The sequence below is a fragment of the Ruditapes philippinarum genome, unplaced genomic scaffold, assembly GCF_026571515.1.
Source record: "Ruditapes philippinarum isolate M1 unplaced genomic scaffold, ASM2657151v2 ctg6432_1_1_1_1, whole genome shotgun sequence".
In the NCBI taxonomy this organism is placed as follows: Eukaryota; Metazoa; Mollusca; class Bivalvia; order Venerida; family Veneridae; genus Ruditapes; species Ruditapes philippinarum.
In genome coordinates this window covers 5,388-25,616 of record NW_026867037.1, presented here as the reverse complement: position 1 = coordinate 25,616, position 20,229 = coordinate 5,388, and the positions used below count along the sequence as shown (strand labels likewise).

At 32.3% G+C, this 20,229-nt stretch overlaps 1 protein-coding gene across 19 annotated transcripts in view; it reads right to left on the bottom strand.

Moving 5' to 3' along the window:
• Window positions 1–19,794, bottom strand: part of LOC132734601 (trichohyalin-like) — an 86,406-nt gene extending 66,612 nt beyond the window's left edge. For 13 of the 19 annotated variants that reach the window (XM_060721378.1, XM_060721384.1, XM_060721382.1 and 10 more), the window contains exons 1-3: window positions 19,597–19,793; window positions 8,660–8,779; window positions 7,894–8,086 (exon numbers count right to left, since the gene is read on the bottom strand). In XM_060721378.1, the coding sequence (XP_060577361.1) occupies window positions 7,894–8,086; window positions 8,660–8,779; window positions 19,597–19,629 (346 nt within the window). In that variant the 5' untranslated portion in view covers window positions 19,630–19,793. Of the gene's footprint in view, window positions 1–507; window positions 870–7,893; window positions 8,087–8,659; window positions 8,780–19,596 lie in introns of those variants that run through there. The other 6 variants (XR_009626341.1, XR_009626342.1, XM_060721393.1 and 3 more) reach the window with 2 other exon arrangements.
• Between the last annotated feature and the right edge of the window lie 435 nt (window positions 19,795–20,229).

Here is a 20,229-nt window from a genome sequence, read left to right as displayed (position 1 = left end):
ACTTTCAGTCCTAGATGAGCAAAATTAAGATTTGGAACAAACAGTGTTTTCATGCTTTACTTTAAAATATCAGTCTTTTTAAAACATCAGGCTTGTATTATGACTGGCTGAATACAACCATTCATAGTCAAGCCTGCACATCCAAATAGACTGAGGATTTTATTAAGTATTTAAAAATCACATTAAGGTTGGGGTTTTTTTTCTAATTGCAGCAAACAAATCTCAAAGAGCAAGATTAGTATTTGTTGCAAACTAGAAAAATATGTTCAGTTGTAAATATTTTTTTCTTCTTAATACTTTCCTAAAGTTACTTCTTTTTTCATACTTCATAATTCATTTTTTTTTTTCAAATTGGTGATAATCAACAAGACTCAGACTTTGGTTCTAATAAAAGATGGTAAAAGACACAAGGTATTTGTTAGCACCTTTACAAAATGTAATTCAAAGTCTAAGATTTAAAATAAAACTACTAATCACATGTAATTATCTTACTAAAAACAGTTTTACCTTGTTTTCAAGCATTATTCCAAATTTTCAATAATTACCATTAATATATCAAAATCACTTTCAATCATTTAAAATCCAAAGTGAAACAGAAAAACGAAACTAAAACACAACTTTGAAACAAATTATCTTTTTTATTTTTGGTTTCCCTCTTTTTTTTCAGTTAACGTCTGCTGCAATAACCGTATGCATTAATTAATCCCTACAATGAACCACTGATCAGCTGTATCCAGGAGGACAACTGGTTATAACACACATACAACCGGCAGGTACGATCGTTCAATAATCGCCTATCAATCCTCCCTATTATGATCATCCATTTAACAATTTAACGCCAAAATGACAATTGTTCAGCTTTTTGTATATTACCTACTCTTTAAACCCTTTATAAACTATTTGGCTTGATTTCTTCTTATCAGACGTAATTATTTATGTTTTACATACGCCAGAAATTTGGCCGTTACAAAAGACATACAGGATATGGCTAAATATAGATTGATCTTTTTTCTTCATAGTTTAAACAGCAATATAGAACCTATCTGGTCAAAAACATAATGATATACTTCAAAACAAAACACTTTAAACTTAACAAATATAGAAAACTATAACAGAAATGAATGAAAAAATGGATGCCATTTCACCATGCTAAATATCTTAAATGGACTGGTCCATCTTTTAATCAGGAAAAGACCATCAATAAATTATTTCAAAGAAATTAAAAAACAAAACAAACTGACTAAATAGCAAACAGTGCAGATAAAGACCAAGGTCACAGATGTGGGGGTCGATCTTGGTCTGCACTGCTTGCATGGCTAAAATGATTTGTTGCCAGAAGGCTACAGGATAATGAACAACAAAAGTTGCCAAACAAAGGTGTCTAAAAACAGTCTGGTTAGCTAAATAGGTAGAGCGTTAGACAGTGCATTGCGTGACCCTAAGGTTTGATTCTCGAAAGGACCAGGTCACTTTTGTTGTAATTGATCATGAAATCCTTTCTATGGTCATTTGCACTGTATCCCTGCTCTGGCATGTAAAGAAGTAATCAGTTCCTTGCAAAAGTGAAGGTAACTGGTACTGGTAAACTGCTTGACAGCCTTCCAGGAGGCAGGAAGTTGTGGTGGCTAAACTGTGCTCTGGTAAATTCAATGTGGTTCACTGCCGTGATCAGGAAGGTAAACTACCATTACCACCACCATTATCACCAAAGCTTTCTCAAGTATCAAACTTTGCAAAGTTATAATGGTCACTTTTTAATACTGGATTTTAGCCATTTTAAACCAACGACTCCATGTAGGAAACCTCAACCGCTTAGTCACATTTTAAGGCCCATACTTCTATAAATAGTTTTATTATAATTTCTGTTTCAAAATTTATACTTTTAACATTGCAGTACCTGCTAGCTAAGTGTCTCTTGTGAAATACAGTATAGGGTGCACCAGGTGCATACCCTATTATACAACTCCTGCAATTCTGCACCTGTCATGTACCAGGCTTACCAAATGATATATCAAAGCCTTTACATCAATTAAAACGCTTTTCATAGAAAAAGTCTATGAAAATGGCCATAGCAAAGTGATAATTTTTAAAGCATTTAATAATACGACAATAAAACTTGAGATCGTCTTTTTTGTTCCTTCGCAAGTCTCCTGGTGCAGTCAGAATAAAACAGACATAAAAACCTCAAACTGGTATTAAACGGTTTATTTTACTATTATTCTATGAATGGCAGCTATTTAATTCGATCAAATATGGTGATACAAAAGGATTCAAATATTGCGATAATAATATCATTCAGAAAAATTTAAATAACACTATTCCGTGTAAACGATCGCCCATTGTGACCTTTTTATCTCTTTATTAAAATCCTGATCAAGCAAAATATCATTACAATTGGATCCAATATTTTTACTTCCCTTAATACCAAAACCACATAACACGATTATTCTTTACATTAGAAATACCTCCTTTGGGTTAATTTCCAATAACTTGGCTCCAATTATTAGGGCGGTTAAATAGTCGTCATAATTATTTGCCAAATTGCAATCAAGACGCAAGTATATCGATATTGAGCTGCGGAAATCTGATGGCGTAACAATGATTAAGTGTTTCATGTCAAATAAATTTACAACATGGACGAGATAAAATCATGAAATTTTGATACCCCATCAGTCTGTAGCAATTGAAACTATTGTCAAGTGTCCATGACAAGGTACTTTTTTTAAAAAGAACTTGAAATCATATTGTTATTTTTTCTATATAAATCGTATAAATGCAACAATTAGAAGATTACAAAAATAATCAGACTTATAATGCTAGGGAGTATACATTTTGACAAATTCATCATTATTTAGTCAATCATGATATAAACATTAAAACGATAATTCTAATCACTATTCTAAAATATAAGTCACCGGAATTTGTTTACAGATAGGATACACTGGAAAATATCACCAAAATATGATATTACCAAAATAAGATCTATATATATGACCCATTTTTAGCCTTAAGCTGAGGCTATAAATGCAGATAATTCTAAAAAGGACATTAAAATTTTAAGTTTATTTTTTGGGGTTTGGTTTTAGAGTACACCAACACAATTTAAGTAATGATGGCGCCGAAACAGGAAAGATGAATTTGGCTTACCTCAGGTGTTGTGGAACACCAGGAGTCAAAACCACCTCACCTGCTGGGACTAAGAGATGCATATATACCAGTAATTCAAACCTAATTAGTTGCCTCTTACAATGATGCAATTCTGATGCCTCAACCCTTTAAGGCAACCCCTCAGCCATATGATAAGAGGGGTGGGGAGGCATGATAAAAATTGTTATGTGAGAACATTTTTAAGAAAATGGCAATGAAGAAACTTGGCAGTTTGTAAGAACAGTGGCATACAACAAAACAGTACAATATGCTTGCTTTTCCTTTGAAACCTTTTTACTTTATTGAACAAAAACGACTTAATTTTATTTTCATTTGTAGTGTTAATTTTAGGTCCCATTACCTGTTCAAAAATTGTATGCAATTTTCTCCACTTCTGCTACAACTTCTCCTCCAATAGATAACATACTCCAATACTGATGTAATCTTTAACGAAGATAACCTTCTAGGATCTTAAATGATTAGCCTTTGCAATCAGTATAGAGCCAGGCCAGCCTGAATATCCATGCAGTCTGGCCACGCTCTATACTGTTGGTAGCTCAATTTTTGTACTCCCTTAATCTTTCAACGGACTGTTCCAAATTGAAAGAAAGGCAAATTCATTACAGAGATTCAGTAGGTTATGTGTTGAGCAGTTTAAGCCTAAAAAATATTGCATTTAAAGTGTGAAAAAGAACTACTTTCTTCAGTTTTTTTTTTATAAAAATGACCCACCACTAAAATTTAAACCCCCAAAGATTAATAATGCAACAAAAATCTTTTTTCACATAATTATATGCATTATATGTTTTTGTCGTTTTATGCTACTTTGAGATCTTTAAACCTTTAGAAATATGCACTAATGATTTCAACAGATATTAAATCTCCAAAATTAATGGTCTTTCAACAGGAAAAATCTTTAAAATTTTCATATGCTAATTTATTTTTCAATTTCACCAAATCATAAGATTTTTATCAGGTCAGTATTTAAATACATTCTATAATAATGCATAACTACAAAGTAGATTTTTAAAATACATTTAATAGGTGTAATTTAGTGATCAATTTTGATGACAAATTGATTTTAAACAGGAATTCCAACAGGTGCATGACTTTTATAATATATAAACTTTATATATCTATCTTCGAAACCTCGTTATATTGACAAATCAAATATAAGTAAAAATAAAGAAAAGAAAAGTTATTTTCATCTCAAATGAGCACATATAAACACATTTTTTTCAGAAAGAGAGCTTGTTTTGGGACAGCCAAATAATGCTTATTTTATTAAGCCAAAGAAGATAATTGGTTTACAATTAACAGAAAGATTAGGACAGATTGTCTCCCTTTGAACTGTTCAAACAAATTAAGATAGTGTGATCAATATTTGCTTTATATATTTTTACAGCTGTCGATTTATGTATTTTGTTCGACAGAGTTCAAAATCATGATTGGCATTGTTGTGGTCATAAATATTTAGACATTCCACCTTTGATTACGGCGGGAAAACCTCAGGTGTCCCAAAAGTAAAACATATCAGGTAAGGTATAGGAATTACAGCACTTTGGTAGGACCATGGACAATTATAATAATAATTGAGCCGCATCACGACAAAACAAACATAACGGGTTTGCGACCAGAATGGATCCAGACCAACCTGCACATCTGCGCAGTCTGATCAGGATCCATGCTGTTTGCTGTCAGTCTCTCTACTTGTTATAGGGTTTGTAAGCGAACACTGCTGCATCGATCCTGATCAGACTGCACAGATGCGCAGGCTGGTCTGGATCCATGCTGGTCGAAAACCCACTATGTTGGTTTTGTCGTAACGCGGCTCAATTGTTCTATAGGCTAACTGCCAGCCTCCTGACTCACCATTAACACAATGCAAACCCAGTCACATCAGAATGATCTTCTTATTTTTTAATCACAAATAACATTTCAGGTATTCAAAATCAGTTAAATCTTTTCCAGAAGTTATTTGATCAAAATCAAATACATTGTATTAATTTATTTTTGTCTATAATAAAAAATAGCCAAATAGGAACAAAATGTTCAAATAAGATAAAGAAAGTGACAATGTCCTTCATAGTTCTCGTTTAGGGCACATTAAGTATTTTTTTACTTGGGGACCATATGCAGCTTTTCATGGAATGGCACTAAATACGTGTCACTTGAAGGTTCCATGACAAAGCTTCTTTATGTTCAAAATCAATTTATGGATGCATTAGCAATGCATTAAAATTAAACACAATTGAATTCTTGTGTATCACTGATAGTTATTTGCAATAAAGCAAACAAAACTGTCGCAAACTGCAATCAATATTTTCTCTTTCTTTATCAAAAACAAAGAGTTTCTTGTGTGCAGAAAATGTCACTTTGGTTTCAATTTAAATGTTTGAGTTAAATGCTTTATCAGTTATACAGTGCTGACATTGATCTTAGTATGTTCATAGAATGTAAAGGCATGCTAAATAAATTACTTGTAAATAACTATATTTCTTATTAAACATGAAGATATCCTCAAATTCTTATGCCATTTTTCACCAAAAAGTTTGTGTCTTAAATCCTTGGCTATCTTGAAGAGGTGCAACAATATATATTTGGTCAAATCTATATTTTTAAACATCATAAAAAAGCTGTTAAGTGATATAAAATTTGGTTGTTTGGTCAAGTGGTCAGCACCTGACTAAATATTACTAGCTTGTTTGTTAAAACAAACTAGGAAAGAACAGAATTACAAATAATTATAAAGGGAATTTTAATTTAAATACTTGACTAAGTATACAATGTTTGTTTGTTTGTTTTTCTGAATTTTATGCCGATTTTCACACATTTTTGGTTATTTCAGCGGTCGATTCACCTAACCAATTTCCATGATCGCCTGAGAAACATTATTTAGCAAAAACAGTTAAACCAATGTTTTTTTAATAAGAGGTGCTCATTAATAACAAGGTATGCTTAAGAGACCTAATACTTTACTTAAAAGATACTTTAAAGGGACTCCACTGAGGTTTTTTGACCACTGAGGTTTTTTGGCATGAAGGGACTTGAACTATCTTTCCGTTTGTGTACAATTTTATGTAGGTCTGAACCTTATGTGCAAACTTTCAGATACTCCCCTCACACTGATTTTCTAGAATAATCATGGTAATTGTGTAAAATTGCCAAAATATGAAAAACAAGCAATTATCATAGTATTGCAAGCAATCCATAAGTCCCCTACCGGTCAGAACCCCAGCAACATTCTGATGGGCCATTGGCAATTCAATTTTACCAGTGGATGAATGACATGAATGAACTTAAATCTTTTGAGTTCTAAGTTTGTCTATATCACAGTAATGTGTTAAGTTTCCCTGCCTAGTAAGGAAATTCTGTTTATACAACTTTGTAATATCATTATGATGTGGGATTTTAAAGTAAATCCTATAAGGAATGAAGAAGTTGGAGTGAAAAATACCAATTTCTCGAAAAAAATCTTAAGTTCAAGGGGGAGATAATTCTGGAAATAGTCTTGCTAGAGTATTTAACCTTCTCAAAAATGTTGAGTGATAATAAGAAACATATATATGAAGTTTGAAGCAGATACATTAGAAAATAAAGAAGTTATTTAAAAAAGACAACATTTTTTTTCATAGAAATTCTAAGTTCAAGGGAGGTAATACTGATAATTTTTGTGCTAGAGTTGTAAACCTTGTCACATATGATGTGGTTGATGGCCAGAAACTTATATTTAAAGTTTGAAGTAAACACCTTAAGAAATAAAGAACTTATAGTGAAAAAGCTGAAAAATTTACATCAGAAATCTTGAAATTCAGGCTATTTGTTGCCATAGCAACCAGAATTTTCGACATAGGAAGAAAAGAAAAAGATGTGCATAATCTCCAGACTGCCATCAACCCATATTTCAAGTTTCATAAATATATTTTCAGTACTTTTTGAGTTATCACTGGATCCAGTTTATGTGTTAAATTTGCCATATTTTCAGACTATTTGTTGCCATAGCAACCAGAATTTTCAACATAGGAAGAAAAAAAAAAGACGTGCATAATGTCCATACTGCCATCTATCCATATATCAAGTTTCATAAAAATATTTTCAGTACTTTTTGCGTTATCGCGGGATCCAGTTTTGTGGACGGACGGACTGACAGACGGACAGACAGACAGACGGACGGACAGACGGAGGGTAAACCTAAAGTCCCCTCCGGTTAAACCGGTAGGGGACTAAAAATAGCATTGTAATGCTTTTCCATCTAAAGTGCTTAGTAACTCTTGATTTACATACAAATTTCAAGATCTATGTTTTTAGGCCTTATATTTTGAGTGGAGCTCCTTTAAGTACATCACTCCTATTCTAGAATAAAAACCTGCTCTCCTCTGAATGGAAAATTTCTAAACCATTATCCTGCTTTATTTATGTAACAGGCATGTCCTGATTGAGCCATAGAAACAAAATGAATGCACAAGGGCATCTAAAACAGGTATATATTTTAGTGCTGGCTAAATCTGATTTGACTTATTCTAAAGTATTTCTTAACTTGTCTATATGATATTTATATAGTAAATTCTTGAAAATTCCCACAGGCAGTGGGACAACCTGGGCAAAATGAACAATTGATTTTGCCACCCCTACTTTTTTGTGAGGTCATCTTGTTTTATGTTTCCTTCAAGATACGTCAATCTTACAGACACAAAATCAATGTCACTGACAGTCCCCGCATGTTGTTATCAAGAATTAAATACATACCATTTTGTTCTTGGCGAAATCTTTCAATCTCTTGTTTCAGCTGATCATTCTCTGTTTCAAGTTCTTGAATTAGTGCTTCGCGTTCGTCTGACAGGTGTCGTATATGCTCGACGTAATTCTCCACTTCCTGCATCTCCTCCGCCTGTGAACGTTTAAGCTGCTCTTGCTTCTCCGTTGCCGACAACAAGTCATTCTAAAATAAAACAATAGGCCATTGAAAAAACAATTTAGTTTGTTGGTTTTCTTTGATATTTTTTTATTGAAATCGTTTAACTTCATTATTTAATTTTATTTGATAAAAGCAGAGGTTTTATTTTTATCATAATTATGGTCTTATATACAAGAAGTGAAAATATATTCTATATGTTGCAGTTAATTCTTGAAATTTTTCAAAAAGTCCTAGGCATATTTACTATTATTATACAAATATACTTCACCAGGGGCACTTAAGATTTGCAAAAAATGATTAAAAAATGTACCAAGAAAGATATTGAAAATTATGCGTTTGTATTACTCTTATTTGAGTGAAAAGAAGTTTGGGCCATTTTTTTTCACATTATAATAATCATTCTGGAAAAAAAGGAGTAAGTGAATGATCTGAAATTGTGCACATATGCTTTTAGTCTAGACCTACATAAAATGAAACATTAATCTTGAAAATTTATTTCCAGTCCTGTTATGTCATAAAACCTCAGAGGAGTCCCTTTCAAATATGATTCTTTCATAATGAGAGTCATGAAATAGGGCTAACTTAAAGAACACAAACCTCAGCATTTTGATAGAGCCTCCATATATAAAACAACTTCTCCTCATCTGTACATTGTGGGTTCAATCCATCCTCCTCCAGACGCTTGTCAATCTCTACATGTAATACAGACGGACTTTCCTGAAAATATAAAAATAACTGAAAACTCGTCTACAATAATTACTTGTACAATAATAAAACAAGAGAGATAATCATTAAAATTGACAAGTGTCTTTTATTCCTTTCCGAAACAGGAATATTGGTGATACAGATGTACAGATTACAGATGTTGCCTGTGAAATTAGTCTTGCTGTGAAGGAAAATATACATAATATATATATGTATGATAGGCACATGAAAGATATCAGTCTACTTATGAAGATCTTTAGATAAGAATGGATGGATGGATGGTGTGGTCTCTACTGGACTATAGACTGGATAAACATTTTAATATCAGTAACACTATAAATATGCTCCATTGAAAAACAAACTATAAATAGTACTTAATTAACACCTGATGTTTAAAATAAAAAGTTATATACTTCAAACATATGCACAGGAATCCAATGCATTCTTAAAAGAAGTGATACTACAATCAACCCTAGTTCAAACTACAGCTGCCAAAGTCTTTTCCTTTATTTCATAAGTAGGTATTCGTAATAATCAAATTATTGTTAAGGGCAAACAGAGAGACTGATGGGACAAAATATAACCCCCTCCAAGACCTTTAATGTGCTAAATTTCAGCTTTCTCATTGTAAACCATTGAATTAACAATGCCTTTGGCATAAAAAAACACATTTAAAGTCAGGCAGACTGATTATTAAAAATTTGAGGTATAATGATAAAATATTATCAAAACACTCATCTTTAAAAAAGTAAAATCTGATTTGTCAAATCAAGTGGTAACAGAATGTTTCAAATATTTAAAAACCTCTCGACTGAAAGTAAGCCTTATGAATAGAAAACTATAGCCATAAAATCTTCAAACTGCGGGAGGGTTTTGTGACGGAAAATTGTCATTCTCTACAACAAATCACGGAGCAAATTTACGACTACCCCACTTCAACTCTTTACCAATTTACTAAAGATTTATCTTCAGAAATTTTTACGCAATTATTAGGTGAAAAATCTCTGGCATGATTACAAAAGAAAATTTTTACCGATAAATATTACGACCGTGAAAAGAAATAAAACAAAATGTTTCGAGAGTGGGAATTAAAGCCCTGTCTTCCTCAAGTGTGTAGAAATACTTACCATTTTGTCAATAGGTTTACCCTGTCTTTGTTCAAATATCAAGAACAAACAAACAGCCTTTTCAAGTTAGTAAAAATAAAAGTTTGTCTCACTTGAGAAAGAAATTTATAGACAATCCTATCTCAAAGTAAACTTGATATATAAAGAATGTGAAAATTAATAGAAACATGTATGGGGCATTTGTATAATTATTTATCAATGTTAAATTCAAAGTTCAAAGTTAAATAATTTCCAATTTATGACTTTAAAATTTTTTTTTATCAAATGTGCTTATATTTATAATTAAGAAAACCATGATTGCATTTCTTTCAGCATTTCCACCTAAACTATTCTATGAAATAAGAGATAATTTTGCATCTATTGAATGTACATGTATTTCATTATATAATATACAGTATAAAGAGAATTTTGAAACTTATAAAATTTCACAGACTTATTTCATAAATCTAATGGCAACCATTATGAAGCTAGATATCTTAAATGAACTATTAATGGCTTACTCCATCTCAAATTATTGACCAACGATTGTACATAATGAATCAATGAGACCAAATGTCCTCAAAATCAATAATGGGTCAACTCTACTGACCATGGAAACTGTCCCTATTGAGTTACAAAAACCACTGCTAATGCCCCCTTAAGACATTGATTGGGCACGGATAATTAAAGAATGTACAAACATAGGGACAGACTTACCATCACATCCCAATATGCACCCAATTAATTACAAAAACAAGAATCACAACAAAAATGCCAAAACAATGATGTTTTTCTTTTCAAATCATTTATGTCAAAAAGTACAAAAGACCAAATTGTACATAATTTATTATACCGGTAGTAATGTAACTGAAAGACAAAGAGGACTCAATAAGTCCTCTTAAACTCAATCAATAGTAAGGTAAGAACAAGCAAATTCGTTGAATTTATATCCCCCGCCGAGTACTGGTTATTATTAACACAACAACTGAAGACATAAGGCTTTATTTATATATTAATCATGGCATAAACTGTAATATTCTTTGATCTTGAAGCCTTGTACCTTCAAACAAGAAGAATTTTTAAGTTTTCACTATATACATATAAGGAAAATCTATGACCTCCTGGAGTGGGGCCAATTTTGACCCCAGGGCTAAAATTTGAACAATTTTGGTAGAGGACCTATAGGTTATATCATATACCAAATATCAAAGCTCTAGGCCTTGTACTTTCAGACAAGATTTTTTAATTTTGCATTTTTGAAACTCCTTTTCTGGCCCTGTGACCTACTTATGCAACAGACCGGAACCATTTGATCAACTTTGGCAGGGGACCACCCTAGGATCATTCCTGTAAAGTTTGGTTGCTGTGCAGTCATTTGTTTCTGAGGAGATGTTGTTTAAAGAAATTGCTGACGACGCACGACGACGGACGGTAGGGGATCACAATAGCTCACCTAGATGTAAAAACATCTTAATCTCCAGACTTCATTGCCATTTTCAAGGCATCAAGAAGGGATCTCACAATTTTCAAATATTTTTAAATGTTATTGTAACAAATCATTTTAATTCTTCTTTAATAAAAACTAGAAATGTGTCCATAGGACACGGGTGCCACCACCGCGCCACTGTTCTGTCAATCTTATGACTCTAGGTCAAATATTTTTTGAAAACTAAAAATCTTTTTACTAAGTAAAGGGCAAGAACTTTACAAATACTGAATAAATCCCCAAGCAAACCCCAAGTTGAAAATTGCAAATTTATACTACTGTAATTCAAGGGCAATAACTCTAACAAAACTGAAAAAAATCCACATGCAAAGTCCCAGGTTCATAGCTTCACAGTGAGGTGAATCATTATTCCTGTAATTTAGTGATGTTGATCATTATTCCTGTTAAGTTGGTCGATTCTAACTCAAGCACTCAAGGATCAAATAACAACATAATGAAACAGTTTTTACTAAGTCAAGGGAAATAACTCTTCAATACTGGATAAATCCACAAGCGAAACCCCAGGAACAAACTAAATATGCTGAGCAACTTTCCAATAAGGTTTAATGACTCTATGTCAAATCCTTTTTGAGTTACATGTGACACATGTTGAAAATTGCAAACATTTTCTAAGTCAAGGGCAATAACTCTAAAAATACTAAATAAATCCAGACGAAAATACCAAGGTGCACAACTACACATACTGATCAACATTCCTGTAAAGTTTCATGACTCTAGGTCAAATACTTTTTGAGTTACATGCGACACAAGTTGAAAATGACAAAATTTTACTAAGTCAAGGGCAATAACTCTAAAAATACTAAAAATATCCAGACGAAAATACCCAGGTGCACAACTACACATACTGATCAACATTCCTGTAAAGTTTCATGACTCTAGGTCAAATACTTTTTGAGTTACATGCGACACAAGTTGAAAATGACAAAATTTTACTAAGTCAAGGGCAATAACTCTAAAAATACTAAAAATATCCAGACGAAAATACCCAGGTGCACAACTACACATACTGATCAACATTCCTGTAAAGTTTCATGACTCTAGGTCAAATACTTTTTGAGTTACATGCGACACAAGTTGAAAATTACAAAATTTTACTAAGTCAAGGGCAATAACTCTAAAAATACTTAAAATATCCAGACGAAAATACCCAGGTGCACAACTTCACATGCTGATCAACATTCCCATAAAGTTTCGTTGAATTCCAGCCATTAGTTGCAGAGAACTACTCCGGAAACGAAATTCTAAGTCAAGGGCAATAACTCTAAAAATACTAAAAATATCCAGACTAAAATACCCAGGTGCACAACTTCACATGCTGATCAACATTCCCATAAAGTTTCGTTGAATTCCAGCCTTTAGTTGCAGAGAACTACTCCGGAAACAAAATTCGGACGGACGGATGGACGGACGGACGGACAACGCCAAAACTATATCCCCCTCCCGATTCCATCGGCGGGGGATAATAACAGAATCAGTGTGACTAAGCATCAGCAGAGTAAACATGTTTCCCTATACTCAATCGTAGTGTTGTAATGTACTGATTTCTTTCTTTCTTTCTTTCTCACTAGTTTTCTGAGTTGAATACTGAAATAAGTGCTTTTAAGGCCAGTGCTAGGGGAAAAGATCATCACCTCAGTGCAATAACTGATTATTCCTATTAAATTCTGAAGGATTTCACCCGTTACTGTACTAAGGTGTCGAGATGATGCAGTTTTAATTATCTCTAAAATCTGAACATAATCAGAGCAATAACTGGTTAATACTATCAAATTCTTAAGGACTTAACTTGTTACTTTACTTAAGTGATGCAGTTTTAATCGTCTCTTTTGAACATAATTAAATAGAATGTGTAATTTTCACATATCTTTATTTTTGGTCATTGCTCTTGCTCGTGTTTTCCATTTCCTTGAATTCTACATCGATAAAAATGATGATTAAAGCACTACAAAAATTGAAATATGACGAAAACAAAGTTATATTTCCGACATTAAGTTGTCGAAACCCTTTCGTCCAATCAGTTATTATCAAACACTAGAGGATATCAGAAACATATTCAAACACAGTTATCTAAAGCGACTTTTAAATACAGGCAGAACACCTTCAGGTCAATGATAACGAAATCCAAATTTGTACCAATACGTGATAACGAAACAGTCGAACAAATCCCCAAGATGTCCACTTGAAATAATGACCAAATCTTACGAACTCAGCATTTTGGAAAAATTAAGTTTGGATTGTATTTCTATATGGTTCCCTGAGTTAAACCACTTGCAAGGTCAGACTTTTACAAAGTTGTTATGTGTGCTTTATTTGTAAGTTATTGATACAACTACGGTTATTTGACATGTGACATGGATTCCACACTCGATAGTAAACAAATATTCCAAGTTACAACGATCATCTTTGATTGTTTTTTGAGAACTGCATCTTAAGAAAACATCACTTAGACCACAGCTGTTTTCTCCCGGCCAATCAGAGTAGTTTAAAAGTGTTTGATATATCTCACACATCACAGTAAAGTGTTTGATATAACTATCATGTTTGTATTCAACTGAAAGAAAAAAACCCGTTATGTGCACGCTTAATGCGGGGAAATTATATGTATATAGTAAAGTTCATAGCGAAATTCCTTTCTTAAAAAATAACAGATAGCAATAGTCCTTTGACCAATTTATTTCGTCAGTTCATCATTTTACAAGAATAGTTACTGTATTTGTAAATAAGAAAAAAACACGAAACGCGTTTATCAATCTATTTAAATCTATATATGTATCTACATTTTACGTCCGCTTTTGTGCTAATATTTTAGGCGCTGTGCCTTGTGCAATATGCCCGGCTCACTCTTAATAGCAGACACTGTAGATGTACATTCATTTTCGGTTTGGGATGAGGGGATTCCACTGTTGGGCAGGGGGTTGAGTTTCCGAACGGTGACAGGACTGCGTTTGGAACGCTAATGAGGCGATGCTATGCTTTAAGGCTTCAGAGGGGCGTTTGAAATATTTTTTCAGTTCATAAATGAGGTAAAAAAGTCAATGCAGAATGTATATAAAGCATACAACAAAAACACGAATCTATATGTCAAGTAAAATATTTTCAACTTCAGCCGGACAACCAATCAATATCCTGAACCCTAGGGTTGTTTAAGCATTAAGGAACACGTTTAATGAAAGTTACTTGCCCGTTTCTCCAAGAGCCCATTCTTGAGAAGCAGCCATCGCCCATGATTTCTATCTAAGAGTATTTTTGGTAAGCAGTTTTGCTTCTTGACTTCATTTTCAAGCGCTGTGTACGGTGTTATGTCATTTTATCATTTAAATGCAGAATCAACAGGAATAACAACACAATCTCTCAACTTACAAAATTGTAATAATATCACATTCAGAAATGTTAAATTCTTCCCAAATTTCTTCTCACTGCACCTTTGTGATGGAATGTGAAATCTATCATTCATAAGATTGTGTATTCAGTAACTTATGAAAGAACATGAATTATGCCATTTTCTCGTGCTTTTTTGCCTACAATAAGGCCAAATAGATCAAGTAAAAAATATTGGGATATCCCTATGCAATTGTCGGAGAAAAAAATCGTTTACGTATGTTTAATCTTCACCTTAAACAGAGAAAACTACCTGTGGTCTAAGTCAGATAGATCGCTCGTACCAGTTGGATGTGAGATTTATCAACTCGCTTCGCTCGTTGATAAATCTCACATCCAACTGGTACTCATGATCTATCCTATACTAATACAAGAAGAAATGGGCATAAGTAAGCAGGTTAAAATACAAATGCATTCTAATATGAAAAAATATCTCTGCTACTTTTTTGACCCTAATACCACTCTTAATATTTTAAATTGACTTTAATTATCCACATATTTCAATCTGGACTAAACCGTTCATCATTTTTATGAAAATATTTTACATGTTTTTTTTACTGACTGAATAGCAAACAGTGCAGATGATGATCAGATGGAACAGACGGGTTGCATGGGTAAATATTGCAATCATGTGCCCCCAGCAGGCCAAGTGGTAAGGAGTACGAATCCTGATAAAATGGTATTAAAAATCAACTTATTTGGGGTGATGTCCTTATAAGCCCGAAGTTAAGCTCTCAATTTCTTACTGTAGGTTTTGCAACTGCTATTTTAACTATATTTTTGTCGCACCAGAGAGGTATCATGTCAATTTGTGAGAAAATACTAAAATAGTGACTTGCATAAATGCTTAATAGGGTCCATAATCCTTAATAACCAAAGAACAAACATAATTTATGTTTACAAATCATGATTTATCTTCTATTTTTGTGGCATAACAGATAAACTAATCTTTACCAAACTAATCTTTTATACCTAAGTTTCAACACAATATTGATCTTGTCCCTATCTTACTCGAAAAAAAAACACAAATGTTTTATTTATAAAATCTGTGGCTACCAAAAGCTTAAATATAGATCTCCCAATAGACAAACTTCTGTATGTTTAAACCAGTTTTTTCAAAATAAATTGTCTATAGATAGAGCAAGGTCATCAAAAACATATTATTTCAAATTCTAAAATTCCTTGATGACAATATAGTAATGTTAGGTTATTAAAGTTAACAATTTTAAAATAATTTATTACTTTAACTGTCTGCATACTGAAATCAAATCTGATGTGTTCAATCTGTCCAGGTGTGTTCTTTGGAAAAAATATGATAAAAGGTTATTCATCACCCCAAAATAACTATAAGTATTAATGTACTTTTGCTATCTTGACCAGATGTCCCACCTAAATACAAATATTTGCAAAACTTTAATTTAATCTACCATGTCTTGATTGAATAACCACTAAAAGAGTTGGGTGAAATTACTTTAGACGTGTTATCACATTCTATAGTCCTAGTAAAGAACTCCCAATGGGAGACACAAAGTAAAATCCCTACCAAAACCTTTAGCACTGCAATGTGGACAAATTCCTGGTCATTTTCAGGCAAAAACAAAATCATCCCTTTCACCCAGCAGTGCTGTGATAGATAAGGATAAAGGTTAAAATTTGGCTTAGGTCCCTTAATTACCACCCCAGTCTGCCCTTACAATGCATGAGTGCAAGTTCAAAATTTCTGAAAGACTGAAAATTATGAATTGAGCCTTATCTTAATTGGCTCTATATACCGTAGTATGAAAGTACTTTCAGGAGTATAAAAAAACCTGAACTTCAGGGAAATGCCTGAAAAACTTGTACCCATGCCCATTTGGTGGGTGGGCTGTCACATTACAACTGACTAAATTAACTGCACTAAATATTGATGTTTTATATCAAAATCATCAAAATCCTGCCGGTTTCTAACAGACAGTTCTATATTCAAAGCAGGATGTAAGACAAAGCCTGGGTAGTGAAGGTTAAACTTGTAACTGTGATGCCAACATTTTCTTCCCTCTAATATAAGTGACATTCTATCCAGTGAACTATACCTTTACTTTTACCCAGCATATGTTGTGAAGTGGACATTTTCTGCTTTGAATTTCAATAGATACCGGTATATCAAAATGTTAAGACCATGAACAAGCTATCTGTATAAAATCTGGTCAGATTTTACATATATAATTTATAATGCTCATTTAAGCCTGGCAATATTTTGGTGGTAAAGAAAAGACATTTATGATGGTTGGTTCTTCATAGGTACTGACACAAAAAATAATGTGCTTGGATGGACACCCAATTTTTTTTTAAACATGCAATTAAGCACCATATGACCTTGAGAGTGTTGGTGTGACTTAAAAAATGCCAAACGACTACAACAAAAATAATGCTGGTAGCAGTCAGAAAATTAAATAATTAATCAATAACATAGACAACCAAACACTCGGACAATGTCAAAAAAAAACATAACTATTTGTAAGATCTGACAATTAAAACATTGTCTTGTGTCATGCTGTATCGTGATCAATAACGAGTATTGGATTGTATAGTGTGTTACAGTGTCAAAAATGTGAATATTTACAATCTTACTGCCGATTGTGAATCATGATACTGAATACGTACTATGTCACATTGTGTCAGGGAAAAAAAAGGTTGTATCGTACAAAGAATTGACAATACTTTGGCATTCTACCAATATCTGTACAATATGATACATTTTTTATCTATTATTCATTGAATCAATTTCCAAATTTAAGTGGAATAATTATAACTGATTTTTACTTTTTTGTATACATCTGAATTGTTTAGAAAATCTATTAACAAAAAAAATATATATATTATGAAAAAAGTCAATACTGAAATCCTACAAAGAAAACGATTCTAATCTGTGATCAGAAAATAATTTTACATTATAATTTAAAGCATACAAATCTAAAATCTATATTTATTTGAATTAAAATTTTATTACAGTCAAATACAATAATACAAAAATCAAATTTCTCTGCAAATTATTTTAAATAACATTTAGAAAGAGTGTTATTCTCCCTATTCTTAATTCACAACTGTTGTGGATTAACATCTCAAATTCTATCTACAAATCATTTATAACTGATTCATATATATCATAATTCATTCATATATTATATCTCATTCATACAGATCATATCTCTTCCATATGTATCATATCTCTTTCATATAAATCATTAATATATTATATCTCATTTATTCAGATCATATCTCATTTATTCAGATCATAATCTAATTCATACATATCATATCTCATTCAAATGTATCATATCTCATTCATATATCATTCATTCATACAAATCATATCTCATTCATACATATCTCATCTCATTCAAATCTTTTATTTTGTTAAAAGTTTTATCAGATTAAGGTGAAAGTGCCTCAACTTCAAAAAAATATTGTTTTTACATGTTTATGTCAGTTACTTTCCAACAATACAATTTTAAGGATAAGTGCTTAAAAGTTTTTCTCCAATATAAAGTAGGTTTACATCATTATGATTGTAATATCCAAGATAATATAAGAGGAATTTATATATAGATTACTTGTTTTCATTAATAAAAAGGTAAATTATGCTACAAGATCATTAAATAATCTTAAAAGAAATCGTAGGGAAAAAAAACTCACTATATGGATGATGAAAATACATTTGAAATTAATTTAAATTAATAAGTGCCATATAGGAATGACATTTATCTAGATGTATACAGCACAATATATGTAAAAACCATCTTCAGTTGGCTTGAAATTTGTCATAAGCAAAAGCAGTTTTTAAAAATAATACTAATTTATTAGCAGATTCCAGAAGTTTACAAGTAGATAACCTTAAAAAAGAAAAAGTGGGAGCAAAAGCCATTGACCAATCTCCTAAAACTTAGCAAACTATATGCAAGCAGGTTACATGTGAAATCAAGGATCCAATTATGCAAGTTTTTGCACTAGAAAATGTATACCCACTGCACTCACAGACGCTTGGGGGTCAGATCCTGCCCCCCTCCCCAACATGATACGCCCCTGTAAACACTCTATCAAAACTATTTTAAGTCTCACTTGATGGTATACAGTATTTACAATATATGTAAAATTATTGTTTGAAAACCATTTTTATAGTTGTAATAGATGTCCTATATGTGTTTAAACATTAAAATAGTTTTGATATCTAGTGTTAACAGGGGCGTATCACGTTGGGGGACAGGATCTGACCCCCAAGCGCCTGTGGCTGCACGGTAAAAACATGACTGATTTCTCAACTACCAAATCACTGTCCCTGTGATAGTTATACAAGAATTGCAATTGACAAGCCTTATAAAATTATCAGTAGAGTAAGAATCATGCCTTCCAGACAAGAGTCAGGACATCTTATGAAGTAGAACTTCTGACTTTCTGTAACAACATACAGTAGCCGAAAAGCTTTCTTTGACAGAAAACACAGGGGAAAAACAGAGGCTTTCATTTCTTATAATTCTACATAATTTTCTTTTGTGTGATAGGGAGTGTGGCTGCTTTGAGCAACCATAAAATAGTTAACAAGCAATGTTGTTCTCAACTAAACATAGATCTATCAAATTGCCCTTAAAAATAGGCTTAATTAAGAATAATGCATGACTGCAGTTTATAAAAATAGGCCTACATCATTTTATCATAACTTAACATATTGCATACTCTAAAAATTGTAAACACACTTGAAAATGGCGTTTTTCAAGGCATGCTTATATCTCCATTTATTTTTTTCCTATATTTTTAAATTTTACAATTATCAGATTATCTTCAGAAAAATGTTGCAAACTCACCAAAAGCCGTGTTGGCGTGTCTGGGGAGGCCATTTTCCAACACACAGCCCAACTGTGTGTTATTATTTAGATAAGAACTTATCTGTCGTATCCTCCCGCATTTTTGGCAAGAATTCACGAAATATCAGTTGATCAACTGTACAGTCACTCATCCATGCGCACCTTGTCAGCCATTTATAAACAATCATGCATGTACATGTCAACGATATTAATACGCGGATTATTAAAATTTAGACTACCAATAAACGCAGCCTATGACAGAAAAATAATGTTTAAATGTGCATATTTTATCTTAATATGTCACCAATTTGTGATATACGAGCGTAAAAATAGTTTAAATCTACAATGACATATGAGAATTATTTTCTCTCTTTTTGTATAGTGTTAAGCGGTTCTTAGTTTTCTTTAAAATCTGTCCTATTTCCCGTTACTTTTCCGGATAAAATTAAACTGAAAGATTATAAAAGTAAGCTATATAAACCACGAATGTGTTCAATACAATTAAATTTATATGATATCAACAAGGTGAAAATGAGGAGGAGAGCTTATGTACTTGTCTGAATTTTATTTTGTGAGTTAATTAGCGTCCCACAATTTTAGTAGCCTGATCAAGAAGGGAAACAACCCATTTAT